The sequence below is a fragment of the Physella acuta genome, unplaced genomic scaffold, assembly GCF_028476545.2.
Source record: "Physella acuta isolate Inbredline_101_S28 unplaced genomic scaffold, ASM2847654v3 ptg002122l, whole genome shotgun sequence".
Lineage (NCBI taxonomy): Eukaryota > Metazoa > Mollusca > Gastropoda > Physidae > Physella > Physella acuta.
In genome coordinates, this window is record NW_026733623.1 from 49,716 (window position 1) to 70,638 (window position 20,923).

The 20,923-nt window shown below is 32.4% G+C and overlaps 1 protein-coding gene across 1 annotated transcript in view; it reads left to right on the forward strand.

Moving 5' to 3' along the window:
* Positions 1-2,256: 2,256 nt before the first annotated feature.
* The window catches only part of LOC131932263 (cadherin-23), a 76,716-nt gene continuing 58,049 nt past the window's right edge, over positions 2,257-20,923 (forward strand). The window contains exons 1-7 of the mRNA XM_059289127.1: positions 2,257-2,324; positions 4,048-4,115; positions 4,379-4,623; positions 6,592-6,636; positions 6,795-6,893; positions 10,246-10,329; positions 11,292-11,411. Of these exons, the coding sequence (XP_059145110.1) occupies positions 4,055-4,115; positions 4,379-4,623; positions 6,592-6,636; positions 6,795-6,893; positions 10,246-10,329; positions 11,292-11,411 (654 nt within the window). The 5' untranslated portion in view covers positions 2,257-2,324; positions 4,048-4,054. The remainder of the gene's footprint in view (positions 2,325-4,047; positions 4,116-4,378; positions 4,624-6,591; positions 6,637-6,794; positions 6,894-10,245; positions 10,330-11,291; positions 11,412-20,923) is intronic.

The window sequence follows — 20,923 nt, forward strand, 5'->3', positions numbered from 1 at the left end:
CTCATCAGGCCGTATGGACGGCAACTTGAGCCAGCGTTGTTTAGCAGCCACACACGGTTGTATGGTCCACACAGATGACGGAACCAGTGAAGCGTGTCGTGAAGCACGCGTGGATTCTGAGAGACAGCCTTGTCCGTGATGGTGGGCGACAGATACAAGTTGACATAATTTGTTCAGCAGAATCCGTCTCAAGTCAGCATCTGCAGCAATAGATAGAGTGCTCAACTGTTAGACCAGTCATCCTCTATCTAGGCTTTGACCACAAGCATCAATGGCAGTTGGTAGATTGTTGAACCTAGCAGTCTACCTAGGCCATTACGAAACCTCACCAGCAGTTGGTAGATTGTTCAACCTAGCAGTCTACCTAGGCCATTACGAAAACCTCACCGGCAGTAGTTTGGCCCCTCTTGCGCTGTGTCATGCACTGCATAAGCTCGTGCAACTCTCCTAGGCTCAAGTATCACCAACAGTAGACTGGGTCATCCCCTTGTAGTGAGTCACTGTTTACATATTCCGTGTTACCCAACCCTAGAAAACCCATCCTACGCACTTGCATTAGGCTGTCATATGCTTGTGCCCCACAACCTTCCTATACCCGAGCATCCCAACTCTCCTAGGCCCGGGTACCACCAGCAGACAATTTTCTTTGGATGATGTTTGTTGGGGATCTGAAATAGCTTTCAATTTCTTCCTCTCTCAACCTGAATATTTCTTCTTTACTGGTTTTCTTTCCATTTAATGACCTCCTAACTAACGAATTCTAAGCGGCACTGTTGTTTTAGTCGCAATATATTTAATTTGATACACCAAAGAATTTAAATGGTGCGATTACCTAATACCTTTTGATAATTACTAACTATTCGAAACAAATTCATAACGGTACAACAGCTGAGCGGATAATTAACTGTGCGATCAGTGTTAGTTTAAGTTGAGTTGTTTTTTTTATACTAAATGTAGCCTTATTTAAATTTAATATAGATCTAGAACTAGTAAACTACAATAATAATTAATATAAAGTTGATACTGTTTCATTAAATTTGTAATCGTAATCACTATCGCCCAAACTGTCATAATACTAGTACTTCATCGTGATGACGTTGTTGACCTTGTAAAAATGTCCCCACCGCTACGTAGTTCGCCCATAAGTAAATTTAAATAGAGGTGCAACATTATTTGTGGGTGTGTCTGTATTGTAATATTTTTTTAATTAATTACACGATTGAAACTGTATATATACGGTAATTATGTGTGAAGATTTATGTATAATATTTTCTAATTCAATTAATCTTAAGCAAATACATTATACAGTTGCCTTAAACGTAGCACCCCTCTTGCTAACTCGTACTGCCCATAGAGGATTTTTAAACATTGCAATGTATCATAATGGTTATTTTTAGAATGACAAACTGATACAGCTGTTAATACGTGTTGTAAACTTATAAGCTTCTAGATTAGTACAATTATTCTTAATTGCTGCATAAAAAGAAATCTTGTGATTTACATAGATGTGTCGATCAAAAATAATTTGTTAACAAATATCATTGTTTAAAACTTTGAGTTTAAAAAGTTTCCAAAAAGGCGCCACTTTGCTGAAAATGACTAGAAAGGGAGCGTCCGCTCCCCCTGCTCCCCCTGCGTTGCGTACGCTACGGGTCCCAGTCGTAACGAGTTCGAGTTAATGCATGCACAGGTTAGGCACTCCGCCCCTCGCGGGACTGCTAGGGCCATGCAGGGGTTGAGTTACCTTAGGGTAAAGTTGAGGCCGAGAGAAATAATTAAGTTTGTTGAATGCTAGACTTGTGATTGTGTGGAAGTGTGTGTCTTGTGCTCTGTGGCACATTTATTCAAAGTTTATTAAAGTGTGTTGATGTTATTCGATCAAGGCGGCTATATAACCTGTCTTTCTTAAATTGTTACCTCAATACCTCACCTCAGTGTAGTCATCAGCACCTAATGAGTTCCAATGTTTCGATAACTATGACGCTCATATAGTTTTACTTTGTCAACCTAAAGCAATTCAAAACAGGCTGACAACACATTACCAACGGGAACTCGAGATTAAAGCGTGTAAACGTGTCGACAACCGATTGTTCTAATCGCGATGATTCATTAAGTGAACTATACAGAAACTACAAACGTGCTTCTTATCGCGTTCGTGGAAAACTTCCGTGTTTGAGTTCTGTAAATAGCAACTTGTGAATTTACACATCTTGCAACAATCTCATGTTAATCTTATACACATTTTGTGAGTATATATTTTTAAATTGGTATTCACAGCGAATGTATCTGTTTCGCCATATTAGTTTTCCATGACCTATTACTTGGTTCGTAACGTATTATTCTATTATTACTAGGTGTGTGATTTATTTTTATTTTATTCTGTTTAAAATAACGAAACAATACCCTAAGATGCAAATAGAATAAGATTTACATATTATGATCTTATAATACAAACAGACATATATACACATATAACTGTATCATTCTCCAATAATAAAAAATACATTTTAATCGAATGATCGTGACGATATGTTTTCAATCTTTGGCGATATTACAAAGAATAAAAAAAATATGCTGTAAATTATTAAATTGGACTTTTAAAAAGTGAGACGATAGATCTGTTCCATATGAAGACACTTGAGGTCTAGCTCTTGCATTGTTGTTGATCTGCACAAGATCACACAAACAAATTATACACTTACATATCACCTTATCAATACCTATTGTTGGGTTAATCTTATCTATTGCATAAGGAAGTAAAGACACACATCTTTTGTTTTATCTTTTGTCTTTATAACTAAGCGAGCCCTTGGTATTCATTAACTAGCAATTGGTCGGCGTGGTCGAGTCGGTAAAGCTCATGGTTGCTAAACCGAAAAGTCTCGAGTTCGAACCCTCGGGCAGATGAGGCTCGTTAGCTGGGGATAGCCACTCTTCTAGGAGAGACAACTCAAAAATTAAACAACTGCTGCCTTGTAGTTTGTTCTTGGTTGGACGGAAGCAAATCAAAAAGAGAAGCAGGCTGAAATCAGAGTCAATGGCCTCAATGGCGCATAGCCAGTTGACATGTAACGCTTAATTGTGTTGGAGGCGTGGTCGAGTCGGCAAAAAGCTCATGGTTGATAAATTCGAACAAAGTCTCGAGTTCAAACCCACTGGCCAATAAATCTCGATCCCCTTCAACACTAATAATTAAGAACGAAGAAGAAGAAGAAGATTAACTAGCTTATAATTCTTTTTTTAAATTATTTGCTTTTTGTTTCCTATTGTTGTTTATGTTTTAGCAATTTAGGAAAGAACTATGTTTATGTGTGAGGTCTCTCCTTATTTTATATCTGGTATTTACGAAAACATCACATCATAACGTTACATTTGGGACGGCGTGGTTTAAGCGGTAGAGCGCTAGGCTGTTAAAAGTCTGGAGTTCGATTCAGGTTCAAGTCAGTAGAACATCTCTGAGTCCACCCAGCTATGATGGGTACCTAAAGGCGGCTAGGCAAAGTGCTGACCACACCTTCCCATTATATGCCGACCTCAATAAACATATGAACTCTACTTCATTTGCCCCCATGGATCGCTAGGTCTAAAGAGGAGTTTATAACGTTACATGTTTTCTCGGATATCTAAAAGGAAAACAACGTACATGAATGTCCTACGTGTCGAGTCATGTAACAATGAATTAAGGCTTTACTTAATTTTACTCATGTCTTCAAATACATTTGTGTTCATACATTCATATTAAACAGATTTTTTTCTACTCAAGAACACATTTTAAATGTTACACATTATATTGTAGATTTTCTGACCTTGCGATATTTACAAATAAATAAATATTTAAACTTGTTAACATAGGTTAATTTTAATGATGGTTCTTTAAGGTATTTATAATTAACTATTATATAACTTAATCATTTGACATAATTATTTAGGAAAATTATGTAACCAGCTGTCGCCAAAAAAATCAATATTTAATTGCAGTGAAAATCACTACTAACAAGCACTACGTTTTAAAGATGTTACTCAATACTTGTTTTCTGTTTGGTGTAGGTAAAGAATGGACGCAAGTGAAATAAGAACCTTTGTTATCAATCTGGCTGTGGTACTGTTGGGGTCTTGTAAGTTGCTTAATGTAATTGCGTGTTGATAATACAAAAGTTATTTATCCAAAATCAGTTTAGTAGAAATATGATTGTTCAATTCGGGTTGCACTATGCATCAATAGAATAGCTAAACTGATAGGCTTCATGTACTAATTTGTGTATCATATTCTTCATATTTTCTAAGGCATTATGCTTTAATATTATTATTATACTAATATTTCCAGTAAACTGCCTCTATGTTTTTACTAAAATTATAATTGTTTTATGTTATCATTTAGGTGCTAACTCCCAGAGTTTACCGAATGAGAAAGTAATTCCGGTCTTTCCGAATTCTAATCAACCTTTTTACATGATGAGAGAAACAGACCCCATAGGTAAAAAGTTGGGCAGTTTGACATTAGAAAAAGGTCCAGGTCTAAACATCCAGCCAGCCGGGGACGAGGTCAATGTCACAGCCACGAGCAACACAACAGACAAGCTCACGGTGGACGTGTTTTTAAATAAGCAGTTTGATTACGACAGCGTGAGTAGATTGTCGCTGACATTATGGTCGATAGCAACAATACTGAAGGGCAGAATATAGATCCATTTTTCTTTATCTTCTACGAAATTCCCGCTCTGTCAAAACATAAGTATTAAAATTTTAAAACAGTCGAATATCAAGATCTATTCTATAATAGTTTTGCTATTCCTTCTGTCTGTTCTTTAGTCCTTCTAAGTAACTCAACTTCTTGCTGTTCAATTTATAGCTACGATAATCTTTCTATCTAAAAACTACTAAAAAGTTGTTTTTTTAATTTATTTTTTTTTTTGTCTTTTTTTCTGTGCAACTAGATGAGAGTATTTGCACTATGTTACCAAAAAAAAATCATTTAAAGATTATAATTAATTCATTTATATTCGTTTGTAGAAACCTCCCTTTATTTATAAAAGGTCAGTTTTTTTACAAGCTTTTATTTAACTCACTTCCTCGTCAGTCTGTCGTCAGTCGTCAGTCTAGATAGAAACGCAGGAGTGAAAATTCGGACAGTTCTACTTGACCGATACCATTCACAGTTGGCACGTGGGTCAAGACATGAAGACAATGCAATCTGAAACTAAATTTGACATAATTGGATGCCTAATTAATTTTTTATGAATTAATTAAAATTTGGACCGAATTAGTAGGCATTTCTATCCAACCACACCACACGCGTCATCATGTTCAATAGCTGCGCCATCAGGTTCAATAGCTGCGCCATCACGTTCAATTGACGCACAATGGTTTTTAGTCATGTAACACTATTGTAAATAAAGCATGTAAAGTACTGAAAAAAAATTCATAAAAAAACGTTTTAATAACAAGCTTTTATGTACTAATGCACTAAAAAGTAGAAAATAAATTATACACTACTATTTAAATTACTATAAAGAAAAGCGTGGGTCTCTTCTCAAATATTAGTAAAGGTATCCAATAGGTACTAAAGTACTAAAGTGACCCACGCTTTTCTTTATAGTAATTTAAATAGTAGTGTATAATTTTTTTTCTACTTTTTAGTGCATTAGTACATAAAAGCTTGTTATTAAAACGTTTTTTTATGAATTTTTTAATGGGTTTTTTTGGTCGAAAAATAAAAAATTTATAGGGAACTATAGTGACGTCACTTGAGACACATAAGGATTTTTATCGAAATGAAACGAAACTTATAAAAATAAACTAGAATTAAGGCCAAACCAAAATTAATTAGTTACAAAGAAAAACAAGTATAAAAAAACAATAAATAATTGAGTTTCTTTATTAAACTTTTTCAATCCTTTAAGTATTTTATATCAATCTTTGCTTTTAAAATGTGGGGTCTGGCATTTTGTGACGATGTGCGAGAGTAGGGAGGGGTAGGGGAAAGAAAAAATCGACGAACGTTACGTCATATTTGAATGACTCTAGAAACACACATTTATCCACAATTATCCACGAATAAAGGATAGTCTAGTATTTTTTTAAATCGACACACAAAATATAATCTTGTAAAGTAGATCTATAATTTATCCTTCTAAAATTACACGTTTTAAAAGAAATATCGTGCATTATTTAAAAGTGATTTAAAAGACGGCATATCAATTAAACACGTTATAATAATCTTTTTAAATTAAGATTAATTCTAGACTTAATTTTACACACCGTTAGTGGTATTAAATAAACAAAAAAATGTTCGCTTGATATATCTGTTTAACATTAACCTGTAGCCTATACAAAAAATTCTCAGTTTCTCTTTTCGGGATTAGTCTGCATGGAGAATCATAAACATTAAAAGCGTACTGTCTAGCGATACACAACCGGTATAAGAACTCTATTTTAAGTCCTTAAGTGTGTTTTAGGGTCCAGGTTATTACATAGTTAGTGTATTTTGACTTTAGCGTAACAACCTAAGTAAAGTAAATACTCTTTAAATAAATTAACTTAAAATTTGATATATTAAAACATATGACGTAAAATGTTTTATTTTTATTTCAGAATATAAGTACTATAACATTGAATTTTTTCGGATCAAATGTGTATGTAAGTAACATTTGGTGAAATCATATATAAAACATATATAAATATTACAAATAATATTTTATTTTTCAAATTCCTGATGGAAGGTCTTATATAAGGGTAGGAGAATGTTAAATACCAAAAATGAATTACAACGACTAATTTAATACCTATTGTTCCAGTATTCCAATATTATACACAGCGTAGCATTAATTAATCATGGAGAGAACGACGAGATACCGACATTTATTAATTTGCCTTATTCAGTCTCTGTACCTGAGGTGAGTACACATTGTATTGAAGAACCCAATAGCGTAACCTACGGGGCGCCAAAATTTATTTAGCGCAGTTACATGCGGTCAAAGTCAAGGGCATAGACACTGTTATATCGGACTGCGTTGAAGATTTTCTATGTGGGTTGTATAGCAGGGTAGTGAATACCGTTTAGACAAAACAATAATAATTAGTGACCGGTATAAGGCATCTCTTCCCCGCCCCTTAATCTTCAACGTTGTCGAAATGCGGGGTGGGAGTCAGATGGCGTCGAAAACAAATTTACTGGATGTGTGTTAATAAATACTTATACACACAGAAAATTAATAGTGCACAAATATAAAATGTTTTGCAAAACCAATGTCAATTTTTAAGGGGTGAAAAAATGTAACCTTATGGCATGGATTTAAACAATCGTGCACAGAATGAGTAAAGCTTAGTACTTCATATAGCAATATTTGATTCATGTTTTTAATTAATTAAATATCCAATTATGTCAAAGCTTATGTCAAATTGCATTTTCGTCGGATCTTGAACCATGTGTCAAGTTTCAAAGAAATTGGGCAAAATCTCGTTTGCTAGTAAATAGAATATAGAATCAGAGAAAATAAAAACATGTAAAATCTACTTTTCAATGTTAATACTGTTGGAGTATAAACTCTAAATAACAGACCTACTCATATTTGCAAAAAAAACATATAATTTTAGGAAGCTTGTATATACTTCATTACAAGTTTTAGTTGCTGATCGGTGCTTCCCTATTTTTACAAGCTTTTATTTAACTCACTTCCTCTGTCGTCAGTCCAGACGGAAACGCAGGAGTGAAAATTCGGACAGTTCTACTTGACCGATACGATTCACAGTTGGCACGTGGGTCAAGACATGAAGACAATGCAATCTGAAACTAAATTTGACTTGATTGGATGCCTAATTGATTTTTAATGAATTAATTAAAATTTGGACCGAATTAGTAGGCATGTCTAGCCAACCACACCACACGCGTCATCACCTTCAATAGCTGCGCCATCACGTAATGGCTGCGTTCAAAACCTACTGAACGTGATGTTCAGTAGGCGCGCAATGGTTTTTAGTCATGTAACTCTATTGTAAATAAAACATGTAAAGTACTGAAAAAAAAATTCATAAAAAACGTTTTAATAACAAGCTTTTATGTAATGATGCACTAAAAAGTAGAAAATAAATTATAGACTACTATTTAAAGAACTATAAAGAAAAGCGTGGGTGTCTTCCTTAACATTAGTAAAGGTATCCAATAGATACTAAAGTGACCCACGCTTTTCTTTATAGTTCTTTAAATAGTAGTCTATAATTTATTTTCTACTTTTTAGTGCATCATTACATAAAAGCTTGTTATTAAAACGTTTTTTATGAATTTTTTTACAAGCTTTTATTTAACTCACTTCCTCTGTCTGTCGTCAGTCTAGACGGAAACGCAGGAGTGAAAATTCGGACAGTTCTACTTGACCGACACGATTCACAGTTGGCACGTGGGTCAAGACATGAAGACAATGCAATCTGAAACTAAATTTGACTTAATTGGATGCCTAATTGATTTTTTATGAATTAATTAAAATTTGGACCGAATTAGTAGGCATGTCTAGCCAACCACACCACACGCGTCATCAATAGCTGCGCCATCACGACCACGTAATGGCTGCGTTCAAAAACCATTGCGCGCCTACTGAACGTGATATTCAGTAGGCGCGCAATGGTTTTTAGTCATGTAACTCTATTGTAGATAAAACATGTAAAGTACTGAAAAAAAAATTCATAAAAAACGTTTTAATAACAAGCTTTTATGTAATGATGCACTAAAAAGTAGAAAATAAATTATAGACTACTATTTAAATAACTATAAAGAAAAGCGTGGGTGTCTTCCTTAACATTAGTAAAGGTATCCAATAGATACTAAAGTGACCCACGCTTTTCTTTATAGTTATTTAAATAGTAGTCTATAATTTATTTTCTACTTTTTAGTGCATCATTACATAAAAGCTTGTTATTAAAACGTTTTTTATGAATTTTTTTTTTACAAGCTTTTATTAACTCACTTCCTCTGTCTGTCGACAGTCTGTCGTCAGTCTAGATCGAAACCCCGGAGTGAAAATTCGGACACTTCTATCGGACCGATACGATTCACATTTGGCACGTGGGTCAAGACATGAAGACAATGCAATCTGAAATTAAATTTGACTTGATTGGATGCCTAATTACTTTTTTATGAATTAATTAAAATTTGGACCGAATTAGTAGGCATATCTATCCAACCACACCACATGCGTCATCACGTTCAATAGCCGCGCCATCACGTTCAATTGCTGCGCCATCACGTTCAATAAGCGCGCAATGGTTTTTAGTCATGTAACTCTATTGTAAATAAAACATGAAAAGTACTGAAATTTTTTTTCATAAAAAACGTTTTAATAACAAGCTTTAATGTAATAATGCACTAAAAAGTAGAAAATAAATTATACACTTCTATTTAAATAACAGTAAAGAAAAGCGTGGGTCTCTTCCTAAACATTAGTAAAGGTATCCAATAGATACTAAAGTGACCCACGCTTTTCTTTATAGTTATTTAAATAGTAGTGTATAATTTATTACAAGCTTTTATTTAACTCACTTCCTCGTCAGTTATTTAAATTGTAGTCTATAATTTATTTTTACAAGCTTTTATTTAACTCACTTTCTCGTCAGTCTGTCGTCAGTCGTCAGTCTAGATCGAAACGCAGGAGTGAAAATTCGGACAGTTCTACTTGACCGATACGATTCACAGTTGGCGCGTGGGTCAAGACATGAAGACAATGCAATCTGAAACTAAATTTGACTTAATTGGATGCCTAATTAATTTTTTATGAATTAATTAAAATTTTTACCGAATCAGTAGGCATGTCTATCCAACCACACCACACGCGTCATCACGTTCAATAGCTGCGCCATCAGGTTCAATAGCTGCGCCATCACGTTCAATAGACGCGCAATGGTTTTTAGTCATGTAAATAAAACATGTAAAGTACTGAAAAAAAATTCATAAAAAAACGTTTTTATAACAAGCTTTTATGTACGAATGCACTAAAAAGTAGAAAATAAATTATACACTACTATTTAAATTACTATAAAGAAAAGCGTGGGTCTCTTCTCAAATATTAGTAAAGGTATCCATTAGGTACTAAAGTACTAAAGTGACCCACGCTTTTCTTTATAGTAATTTAAATAGTAGTGTATAATTTGTTTTCTACTTTTTAGTGCATTAGTATATAAAAGCTTGTTATTAAAACGTTTTTTATGAATTTTTATTCGGCTATGTCAACTATTTGAACCAATTTTGTTTTCAAACAGACAGTCGCTAAAGGTACTGCAGTTTACAACAGCATTCAAGCCATTGATAGAGATAAAAATGACCAGCTGCAATACTCTTTACAGGCTAGTTGTTTTAAAACAAGATTATATTTTTGTGTCTATATATTCATATTTCGAACATTATATATATATATATAAATATATATATATATACGCACTCATTATATATATATATATATATATATATATATATATATATATATATATATATATATATATATATATATGTATGTATATATATATATATGTATGTGTATGTGTATGTGTATGTGTATGTGTATGTGTATGTGTATGTGTATGTGTATGTGTATGTGTATGTGTATGTGTATGTGTATGTGTATGTGTATGTGTATGTGTATGTGTATGTGTATGTGTATGTGTATGTGTATGTGTATGTGTATGTGTATGTGTATGTGTATGTGTATGTGTATGTGTATGTGTATGTGTATGTGTATGTGTATGTGTATGTGTATGTGTATGTGTATGTGTATGTGTATGTGTATGTGTATGTGTATGTGTATGTGTATGTGTATGTGTATGTGTATGTGTATGTGTATGTGTATGTGTATGTGTATGTGTATGTGTATGTGTATGTGTATGTGTATGTGTATGTGTATGTGTATGTGTATGTGTATGTGTATGTGTATGTGTATGTGTATGTGTATGTGTATGTGTATGTGTATGTGTATATGTATATATTTTTTTACATCTCTAGGTTAATGCCCAGGTACGTTAATATATTTACTTTGAAATTTTAAAATATTTCAACAAAAACCACACTGCATTTGATTATATTAGACGCTAAACACATTCCATCAATATTTTACGCACGCCTCTGGTCGCCATTGTAAACGTTTTATTAAAGAATCTGTTACCGTCTTCCATATTTGTTATTGCAAACCTTCGATTACAGAGTCTGTTAGCAGAATTTATTGTTAATATAAATGTTGATTAAAGAATCGATTAATGTCTGCCACATTTGTTATTGTAAACATTTATTAAGTGTTTGTTTATGCCTACAACAGGGGGCTGATGAGGAGTATAAGAACATGTTCATCTTAGATAAATACACCGCTGTCCTGACCCTGAACGGCTCGCTAGACTTTGAGAGCAACAGATTCTACCAGTACAAAGTCACAGTTCTGGTAGGGTTAATTTAAATGTGTATTAAATTGTGAATTAAACTAATTGAATATGAAAATAACTGTTCTACATGTCGATATCTATTTCTTTAAGCAATGTCCCTTTGCTTAACCTGTTGATGTATTTAGTATGTCTATGTGTTTAAATAAAACCTATGCCTACTTAACCAATCATTATCAAAATAACCTTTTATACTTCACAATACAAAATTTAAAGGGTCATTTAAAATTGTGTATACGTCCATAGGACCAAGCAGTGCCTCCCCATTCGTCCGTTGCTGATGTATTCATTACTGTTACTGACGTCCAAGACACACGCCCATTTTTTAACGGCGAACCCTTCGTAAAGACGATAGCTGAAGGGACACCAGTTGTAAGATCTCAACCATATACTCCTTTATTTTTTTTAATAATACAATCCATCTTTTTAACGTTAGACTAAATTTTAAATTTGTTTTTATTAGTGGTTTTCAAATTTTTCTCAATGCGTCTTTCTTAGAAAATATTTTTTCTAATTAAACAAATAATATTATAATGATGGAGCTCATTTTAAAATCAATACAGTGCCGCCTAACCTTGCAATTAAAAGGTAGTGATATTTAAGTTAAGCTTAAATGGACGCCCATTATGGTCCTATAATCTGAAAAAAACTCCAAATAACATGTAGTTTTAATATTCAAAACTTTTCATTTGAAATGCTTAACTTAATGTCAAAATCATATTACTGAAGCACTGTGTTGATCTACTAATACTAGTTTTAACCCACACAAATATATTCTAATGTTGCGTAATCACTATCGTCCCGTCACTCTAAGTGGACATCTAAACGACGTGAGCCACACTGTATACTAAATAAATTTTGACTTTTTTCTAACGATTTTCTCACAGACGACCAGCATCTTTACCGTGAAGGCAGAAGATGGGGACAAAAGCATACCAAATTCTATTAGCTATTCCCTTCTCAAAGGTATACCTACGTTTATGGGCATATTTGTCGGTGCATTTCTGTAAGAATGGCATTAAAGTTACAAGACGTGACAGGGGATAATGTCCTCACCAATTGAAACCGCTCAGGAGAGACATAAAATCGAAAAATTGCCGAACAAAACAATTTTTCATCCTGCAAAAAGAATATAATGGTGAGGAAAAAAGCTAATCCAAAGCGAAAATGCAAGACTATTTTAGTGGAAAGTGGGAGGGGGTGGGGGTTGACACTTTGAATTATCGCACCGAATGATAAAAAACTTTGGAACTCCACTGAAGAGAAATTACATCACAAAGGTTAATAGTTAATTGACAACGGGGGAGGATAATCTCAATTGAAACTTTGACAACAGGAATGGTAATAACATTAATTACGCATTGATGGACAGTTTTGTTTTTAAAGCATTACTCAGTTAAATAACATAAAAATGTATTGAAACATATTGCTAAGCCATTATTTTTTTTAATTAAATAATAAAAGCCCCAACATGGTTGTATGGAATGTGCCCAATCAGGACAAATACAATTCGACTCATGGAGTTTACTGATACCTGCTCAATGGAATTCGTACAGCTGTGGTTTTCTCAATATGACAATATAATTTACTCCCAATGATGTAATTTGTATCAATAATTCGTTGAATGAAAAGCACGCCAGTATTCTTATATTACATTTTTAGTAATACAAAAACATAATACAATAACACATTTTGGTTCGACTCGAATAAAATTGTGCAAATAAAGCTGGAGATATCTCTCCTAATCTTTCTTCTATATATATATATATATATATATATATATATATATATATATATATATATATATATATATATATATATATATAAACGGCAAAGAGATCTGATGCTGGTAAGGTTACTTGCCGTCGCTGCAGACGCTTCAAATTTGGCAGGCTCTCGTTTCCGGCGTGATGAAAGAGGGAAAATTTCGGCAAGGCTCAAAGCGTCAGCGACTGACCGGCGCCTTATATGAGCTGTATATCAAAAAAATAATTTGCTCGAAGACCCGAAATTCGATCAAAACTTGAAAACTTCAAAGTTGAGATAATTATTAGAATTGAAATTTCGTCAGCCTAGTTATAAATGTTCTCAAGTTATCGTGTTCACACACACACACACACACACACACACACACACACACACACACACACACACACACACAAACACACACACACACACGGGCGCCCAGACATACAGGCAAAATTTCTAAGCTAAGACTTTTTTGCACAGGTACAATATTCCCACTGTACTCCGAATACGAGAAAATTTTAAAAATCATTTCCTCCCACACAGACACCTGTCTAGGATTGTTTGACATCGACAGCCACACAGGTGACATCAGTGTGAAGAGCAGGGTGGATCGAGACTCTGGGGCTGTCTGGAACAATTCTGGAATCTGTGCTCTGACAATATTGGTAGGGCAAGATTTCTATCTATTCATATTTCCTTCGGAATCAACCTCAAGATGTTTTTTCCGTGTATAAAAATGATAGTGTTGGTGTCTTGAAATGATATAACCAATTTTTATATTCATCTTTCAAGTAATATGAAAATAATGACAAGGTTATAAAAGTGTACAACGCGTCGCAATAGAGTAAAATATGTCAGTAAAATCTTATATGAAATATAGATATATAAATATATATATATGATATATATATATATATATATATATATAAATATATATATATATATATATATATATATATATATATATATAATGGAGGCAACAGAATCTGTAAATAAAACAAAAACCTCTATAGCAACTAACTTTTAAGTGCACTAAAAATAAAAAAATTAAACAAACACGTATTCTTTAATCAATAGCTGAGGTCGATAAGAAAATATATGAGTTTCACACGTTTTCAATCTCTTCTACGTGGTCAACGCTCGGACAACGAACCGTGACCAAACAACATTTAGCGCGAACCACAGCTCAGATAGTTATCTTCCCTTCTATTTTTTAATATAGTAATATATCAAGTAATTTTTAGCATTTAATTTAGTTTTCTCAACTTAGTTTCGAATCCGCTTATTAATATTTTAACGACAAATCAAATTAGTTTAAAAAATAAATATTCAAAACGTGCCCTCAAAGAAAGTTCCAACGAAATCACTGCATTAGAAACTGGTTAAAATAGAGTTACAATATATGTCACAAACCCACAAACAAAAAAGTTACGGACTTCAAAACTAAATAAAAACTGGTAAAAAGACGATTGTAACGTAAGAAATATAATTTCTTATTAATGTAAATCTATATATTAAAGAATTTCATACTACAAAATAATATAAACATTTGCAACTACAAATTTAGGCTTATGATATCCAATAGACTTAATCTGATGGAAATGATAAAAAATATTTTACAATCTTTTTCAAATAATTTAAACACGATTAATTTAACTGAAGCCGCTTTACACAAGCATCAACAGATAGTTATATAATAATATAGATAATTTAAAATACGTATCCTATTATCATAAAATCATAAAAAAATGATAGACATTGCCAGAAAAATATAAACGCGTTGGTCGATGTGAAACAGTGGATGAATAATAGAGCATCCAAACCCTTCAAATATAGTTTTTCCCGGCTTCGATGGTTACTAAGTTAATTCGAGGAAAAGTAAACTTGGCTAGGAAATCATTTTATATACCACTGTCAATTAAACTTATTCACCATAATTCCTCTGTTGTGTACACTATTCCCGAAATGGTACCTTATTTTTTTTACTTACAAAGAGTATTATTCTAATAAAAAGATTCTTTAACTAAAGATATATTTAGTTAGGCACTTGTCCGTGAAAATATTTGCATTAATATGAGGGTCCTAGATATTTTGTCGTTAGTTATTTTAGTTTTACTGCATTGTGTCTATAAGATGGCTTTGATTCTAAAATATTTAATAATGAATTAACTTGTACGGAGTTATTATTTCATGAATCCATCAACACTCGTGGCTCTCCCTGTAAATTTATTTCAAATTTCGTGTAGGCAACAGAAGGCAACGAACACCCTCAGGAGCCAAACAGCGTCTTTACGGCCACCACTACGGTGACCATCACTGTAGGCGACAAGAACGACAACTTGCCCGAGTGCTCTGATAAATACCAGGTCATTTAAGTAGACTAATGTATTATGTTTTACTTTTACTTGTCCTTAATTCTTCAAAAAAAATCGCTAAACATTGTTGTGTTCATTAACAAACAAGATTAAAACTATAAGCAGTTTAAAAGCCTGTAGGCCTGTAGCTTACTGTAGCCTATAGGGGCCTAGTATAAATTAAACATGAATTTAATTAATCCCTTCTTAACTAGATCTAGATCTAGTCAATTATATTAATATTTTTTTTATTTTTCTGAATTTTCAGTACATCAACAACTATGCTCCTATGTGCACACAAACTATGTACTCACAGACTGTGAAAGAAAATCTAACAATTGGTAAAATAAACTTCCTTTTTCTGTTTTTAGTTTATTTCTTACCACTATCTTTGTCTAACACTACTCTGCTTAGGATTTTTTTTCAGTTATTGCCAATCTAATAAAAATGTATTTTTTTTTATTTTTACAGAATCTCTTATTCTTCAAGTTGTTGCAAATGATGCAGATGGCACTGCACCTAATAACCTTTTCATATACAGCATTGATCAAAAGAATTCCGAGAAATTTATCATCGATAGCACTTCAGGCAAAATAACACTTCGCAGTAATTTGGACAGAGAAACTGCTGATCACTATAGCATCAATGTCACAGTCACAGATCTGGGTACCCCATCAAGAAGCAGCTCATGCAGTGTTTCTTTAACTGTACTTGATATAAATGATACACCACCAACCTTCTCTAAAGTATGTATTCTTTACTTTGATGGTGTAACATGTTAAAAGCTTAACAAACTAATTGTATAATACTACCATTTTAAAATTAAATCCTTAAAAATGGTTTTACTTTGTAGTAAAATGAAAAATGTTTTAACTTTTTATATCTTTGGCAAAATTGAATTCATCACTGCTATGTATTTAAGGTAAACACAATATCCATTGGCTTTATAATATTAATATTGCATCTTTTAATATGTGATAAAAATAACAATATGCTGCTGCTACAATATTTTACAGGCATCTCAAACATTACACTTCTCTGAAAATATATTTGGGCTAGAAATTTTAAATGAGGCACAAGATAAAGATCAGGACAAAAATCTCAGCTATCAAATAGACTGGACACAAAGCACAGCCAAAAATCCTTCTGGTCAACAAGCCAACATGAGTCACTTACAGGTGAGATTATACTTTTTTGTTCTATGTTACAATTTTTTTTAAAACTTAATTCTTAAATACAACATTTTCTAAAACGTAGATTTCTAGATAATCATCATCGTCTTTTCCCGTCCATGCCCAAGATACATGGGCAGATACAGTAGAGTTCTTCTGTTTTAATGACCTCGACATGAAGGGATAGTGTGGTCAGTACTGCACTATGCCCAGCTGCCTTGGTTTCCCTAATGTGAGTTAGGTACCAATCAGAGCTGGGTGGACTTTAGAATGTGCTATAGATTTTAACATGGCATTCAAACTCAAGATTTTCAGGTTTTCAGCTGTAAGCTTTACCATCTGCCCACATTGCCTCTTTTCTAGATAATACACACAATATTAAAATTGTCTGTGCTAGAGTTACTTTTAGTCATGTGTTAGTCATATTTTAAAATGTTGATTTCTTGATTACAATTGTGTTGTATCTCCCAGAACTGCTTAAAAATCAATAATACAGATGGTAAAATAACAAGCATTCAGCCCTTGGACAGAGAAATGGTTCAAGAATTCACATTAAAGATCACAGTTACAGATGAGAAGTCTGATACAGGCATTCAACAAGATGTTGGTAAGATAATGAGCTCACAGGCAGACATTGTTTAGCATACGTCATCAAGCATGCTACTACATTCAAGCAATAGACATAAATTATGAAATTAAAATGACGCATAAACAATTTAAAATTGCCTCTGGCTAATGAAGTTACCAAAAGCTAGTGGATAAGCTTGAATGTGACTTTTCTAAAGTACTATGTCTATCAAGAATAGCTTTGTTCAATATAAGTTCTACACTTAGAAAATCTGTAATAGTTTGCATTTTTTAATTTTTAATTATTTTCTATTTGGAGTACTAACTTTTTGTAATTAGACCAAACACTAATAGTAGAAATATTTCCAAAACAAAAGCTATGTTAGGCTTAAAACTGTGTTGGGGACGTTTATTGTTGTGTTTGATGAGCTATTATTATAGATTAATGTCTGCCTGGTACAAGTTGTTGTAGAAATACTTAGTAAATCAGTAGTTATTTCATACAAAAATTCTAAAATTTTAAATAAATCTTTCTTTTTTTAAATTCATCATATGACCTTTAATAAAGATTTAAAATAGGCAAAAACTTCAAGTTGTTTTCTATAAACTATAACCTCATATGAAAGTTAGCTGATAGGAGACATAACAGGATAATTCATTCGCAACACTTTCTTTTATTCATAAGTGTAAATCATATCTCCCTTTGTTTAGCCTCAGTTACAGTGTATGTGGATGATGTGAATGATAATAAACCCACATTCAGTAGCTCCCAGCAGTACCAAAAAACAATACAAGAGAACATGCCTGTTGGCACTGAGATACAATTCAAAGGATCAACTTTAGTTGTTGAAGATTTAGATCAGGTGGGTTCATTTAGGATATTTAAAAATTTCATACCAATATCTTCACCCATCATCTCTGTTATTTTACAGTCATTAAACCATTTTTTTATCCTTAAGAGTTGAGAAATGCAAGGATTATTAAAACATATGTTTCTCACTGTTCTATCCAAAACATACTGTAGTGTTTGTACTTATAGGCTTTCTCTTTTTTTTTTTTTGGTGTCCAAGTTAGTTAGTTTTCTTGTAAATGAGACAATAAAGCGCTAATTATTCTTAATGACACTTAAGTTATTGTAAACTTCTAATTTAATCCTGTCATTTTTCAACAGGGAAACAACAGCAGCTTTGTTGTATCACTTATGAATTACTCTGAATATTTTACTGTGGAACCACTTGGAGGAAATGGCAGACAAATCTTTTCTATTGTTGTGACCAATTCTTCCATTTTAGACTTTGAAGTTACAGAAACTTTACAGATTGTGGTATGATAGTAGCTTTGTTAATGACATTTTACATAGTGAAGTAGTTAATGATTACATTGCTATTATAAAATGTTCCCCAAATGTTCCAGTTAATAGCTGAAGAGACAAAAACTACAGAGAAATTCTCAAATACGGCAACTGTTACTGTGAGTATAGAAAACAAAAATGACAACATGCCAGATTTTGTCGATGCACCATTTAATGCCTCTGTGAAAGAAGAATCACCACCAGGAACATCTGTCTATGTAGTGAAGGTCAGTGTACCAACACGTGAGGTTTTGCTTAGTCAAAGTATTTGGTAATATGTGTTAAATTTAAAACAGTCCAGTTGTGAATTTAAAAATTAGCATTTCTACACTGGACAAACTAACCTCCATCTGAGAAATGCTTAGCTCCAGTTGTGTTCTGGAACTTTTTTTTAATACATTTACATAATTTTATTTATAATTGAATCATAATATTGACTAAAATATACAATTATGCCATTACTTATTTCAATGTGTTTTGTCAGTAATTTATGTTGTTTTATATTTAGTTTCTCTTTGTTTATAGGCTGTAGATAACGATAAAGGTGAATTTGGCATTGTATATTACTCCCTTCCTGAACAACCTAAGGAGTAAGTTGAATTCTATGTACTTTATAAACTTTTTCAGTGAGAGTATCTCGTATATGTATGCTGAGTTTAATTCTTTCTTCAGGTTTGTAATAAACAGAACAACAGGGGAAGTCACTCTCAGTGCAACTTTAAGCAGAGAGCAGCAAGCATCATACACAGTCAAAGTTCGTGTGGAGGATGTTGGACACTTTGGCTCTACCACTCAGCTGACAGTGAATTTATTGGATATCAACAACCACAGTCCTAACTTTACATGGCAGATTTACAATGCCACTATTCCAGAAAACCAGAAGTTCTTCATGCCACCATTAGTAATTCAGGTAAAATATTTTATGCAAACTATTGTTGCACATCTAGCTGTTGTATTTAGGAAACTAGGCAGCATCTTTTTAAATTCCAAGAACTTTATTTAAAAAGTAGGGAACTGTGTCTGACAAACAGGTCCACTGTTTTAACAGGAAATACACAGAGAGTAACGAAATTAGGGGACATACTATAAAATACAAATGTTGTAATTAACAAAAACTATAATAGTAAAAATGTTTCTGTTATATGGGTTTAAGTGTCATAACTATTACTTTTGAGCCAGTTGATTTCCACAAGGCGTCTTACTTCCTTTTCTGCCTCAATGAACAACTGATTGTGATATAGGGAGGTGGGTGGAGTAAGAAGCAACTTAGTATAGGTATGACTGTACTGTTTTAATCTTGGGTACCAAAATTGTGACTTTCAGATTAGCAAATTTGCATACAACTGCTTGATAATCCTTATCTAATTCTTTTTTTAAAATGTTCTTTTTGTTTCATTGGAATAATTTTGACATATACATGTAGAAACCATCTATTCATGTCATTAATTATACAATATTGGCTTTTTTTAACATAAATCACAACAAACATTGGTAGGCCTATGTTAATTTTTATTTTAAATTTTGAATTTTAAATGCTGTTTATTTTCTTTTTAAATACCTGATTATATCTTCACTAATTTTCTTTTTCTAGGCATTTGATGGTGATGAACCTGTAAATAAAAACAGTGAGATTAGATACAGTATATCCAGCATATCAAAAAACCTGGAACAATATTTTACTATCGACCCTACATCTGGTGAAATAGTTTTAAACAAAGGTTTGGACTATGAGTCCCTGGATAGAAGCTTACATGGAATGATTGAGTTTTATGTTACTGCCACAGACCAGAGCCCACCTTACCATTCTGTATCTGCCACTGTTCAAGTTACAGTCCAAGATGTCAATGATGAAGTTCCATCCTTCAGTCAATCTAGTTATGATATTAACATACCTGAAAACATGACTCCTGGTAAGGATAAATCCTTTTTTTTATAAAGTTTTAAGGTACCAGATAATCAGTAAACATCACATAGTATAATTAACAATTGGATACAAATTATTTAATGGTTTTTTTTTTAGTTAATAATTTTTTAATGGATGTCTGACATATTATCAGAGTACAATATACTTATATTGATATTTTTTTATTCAGGAAGTCAGGTTTTCCTTTTATGTATATATATATATATATATATATATATATATATATATATATATATATATATATATATATATATATATATATATACATATATATATATATATATATATATATATATATATATATATATATATATATATATATAAATATATATATGTATATATACATACATATATATATATATATATATATATATATATATATATATATATATATATA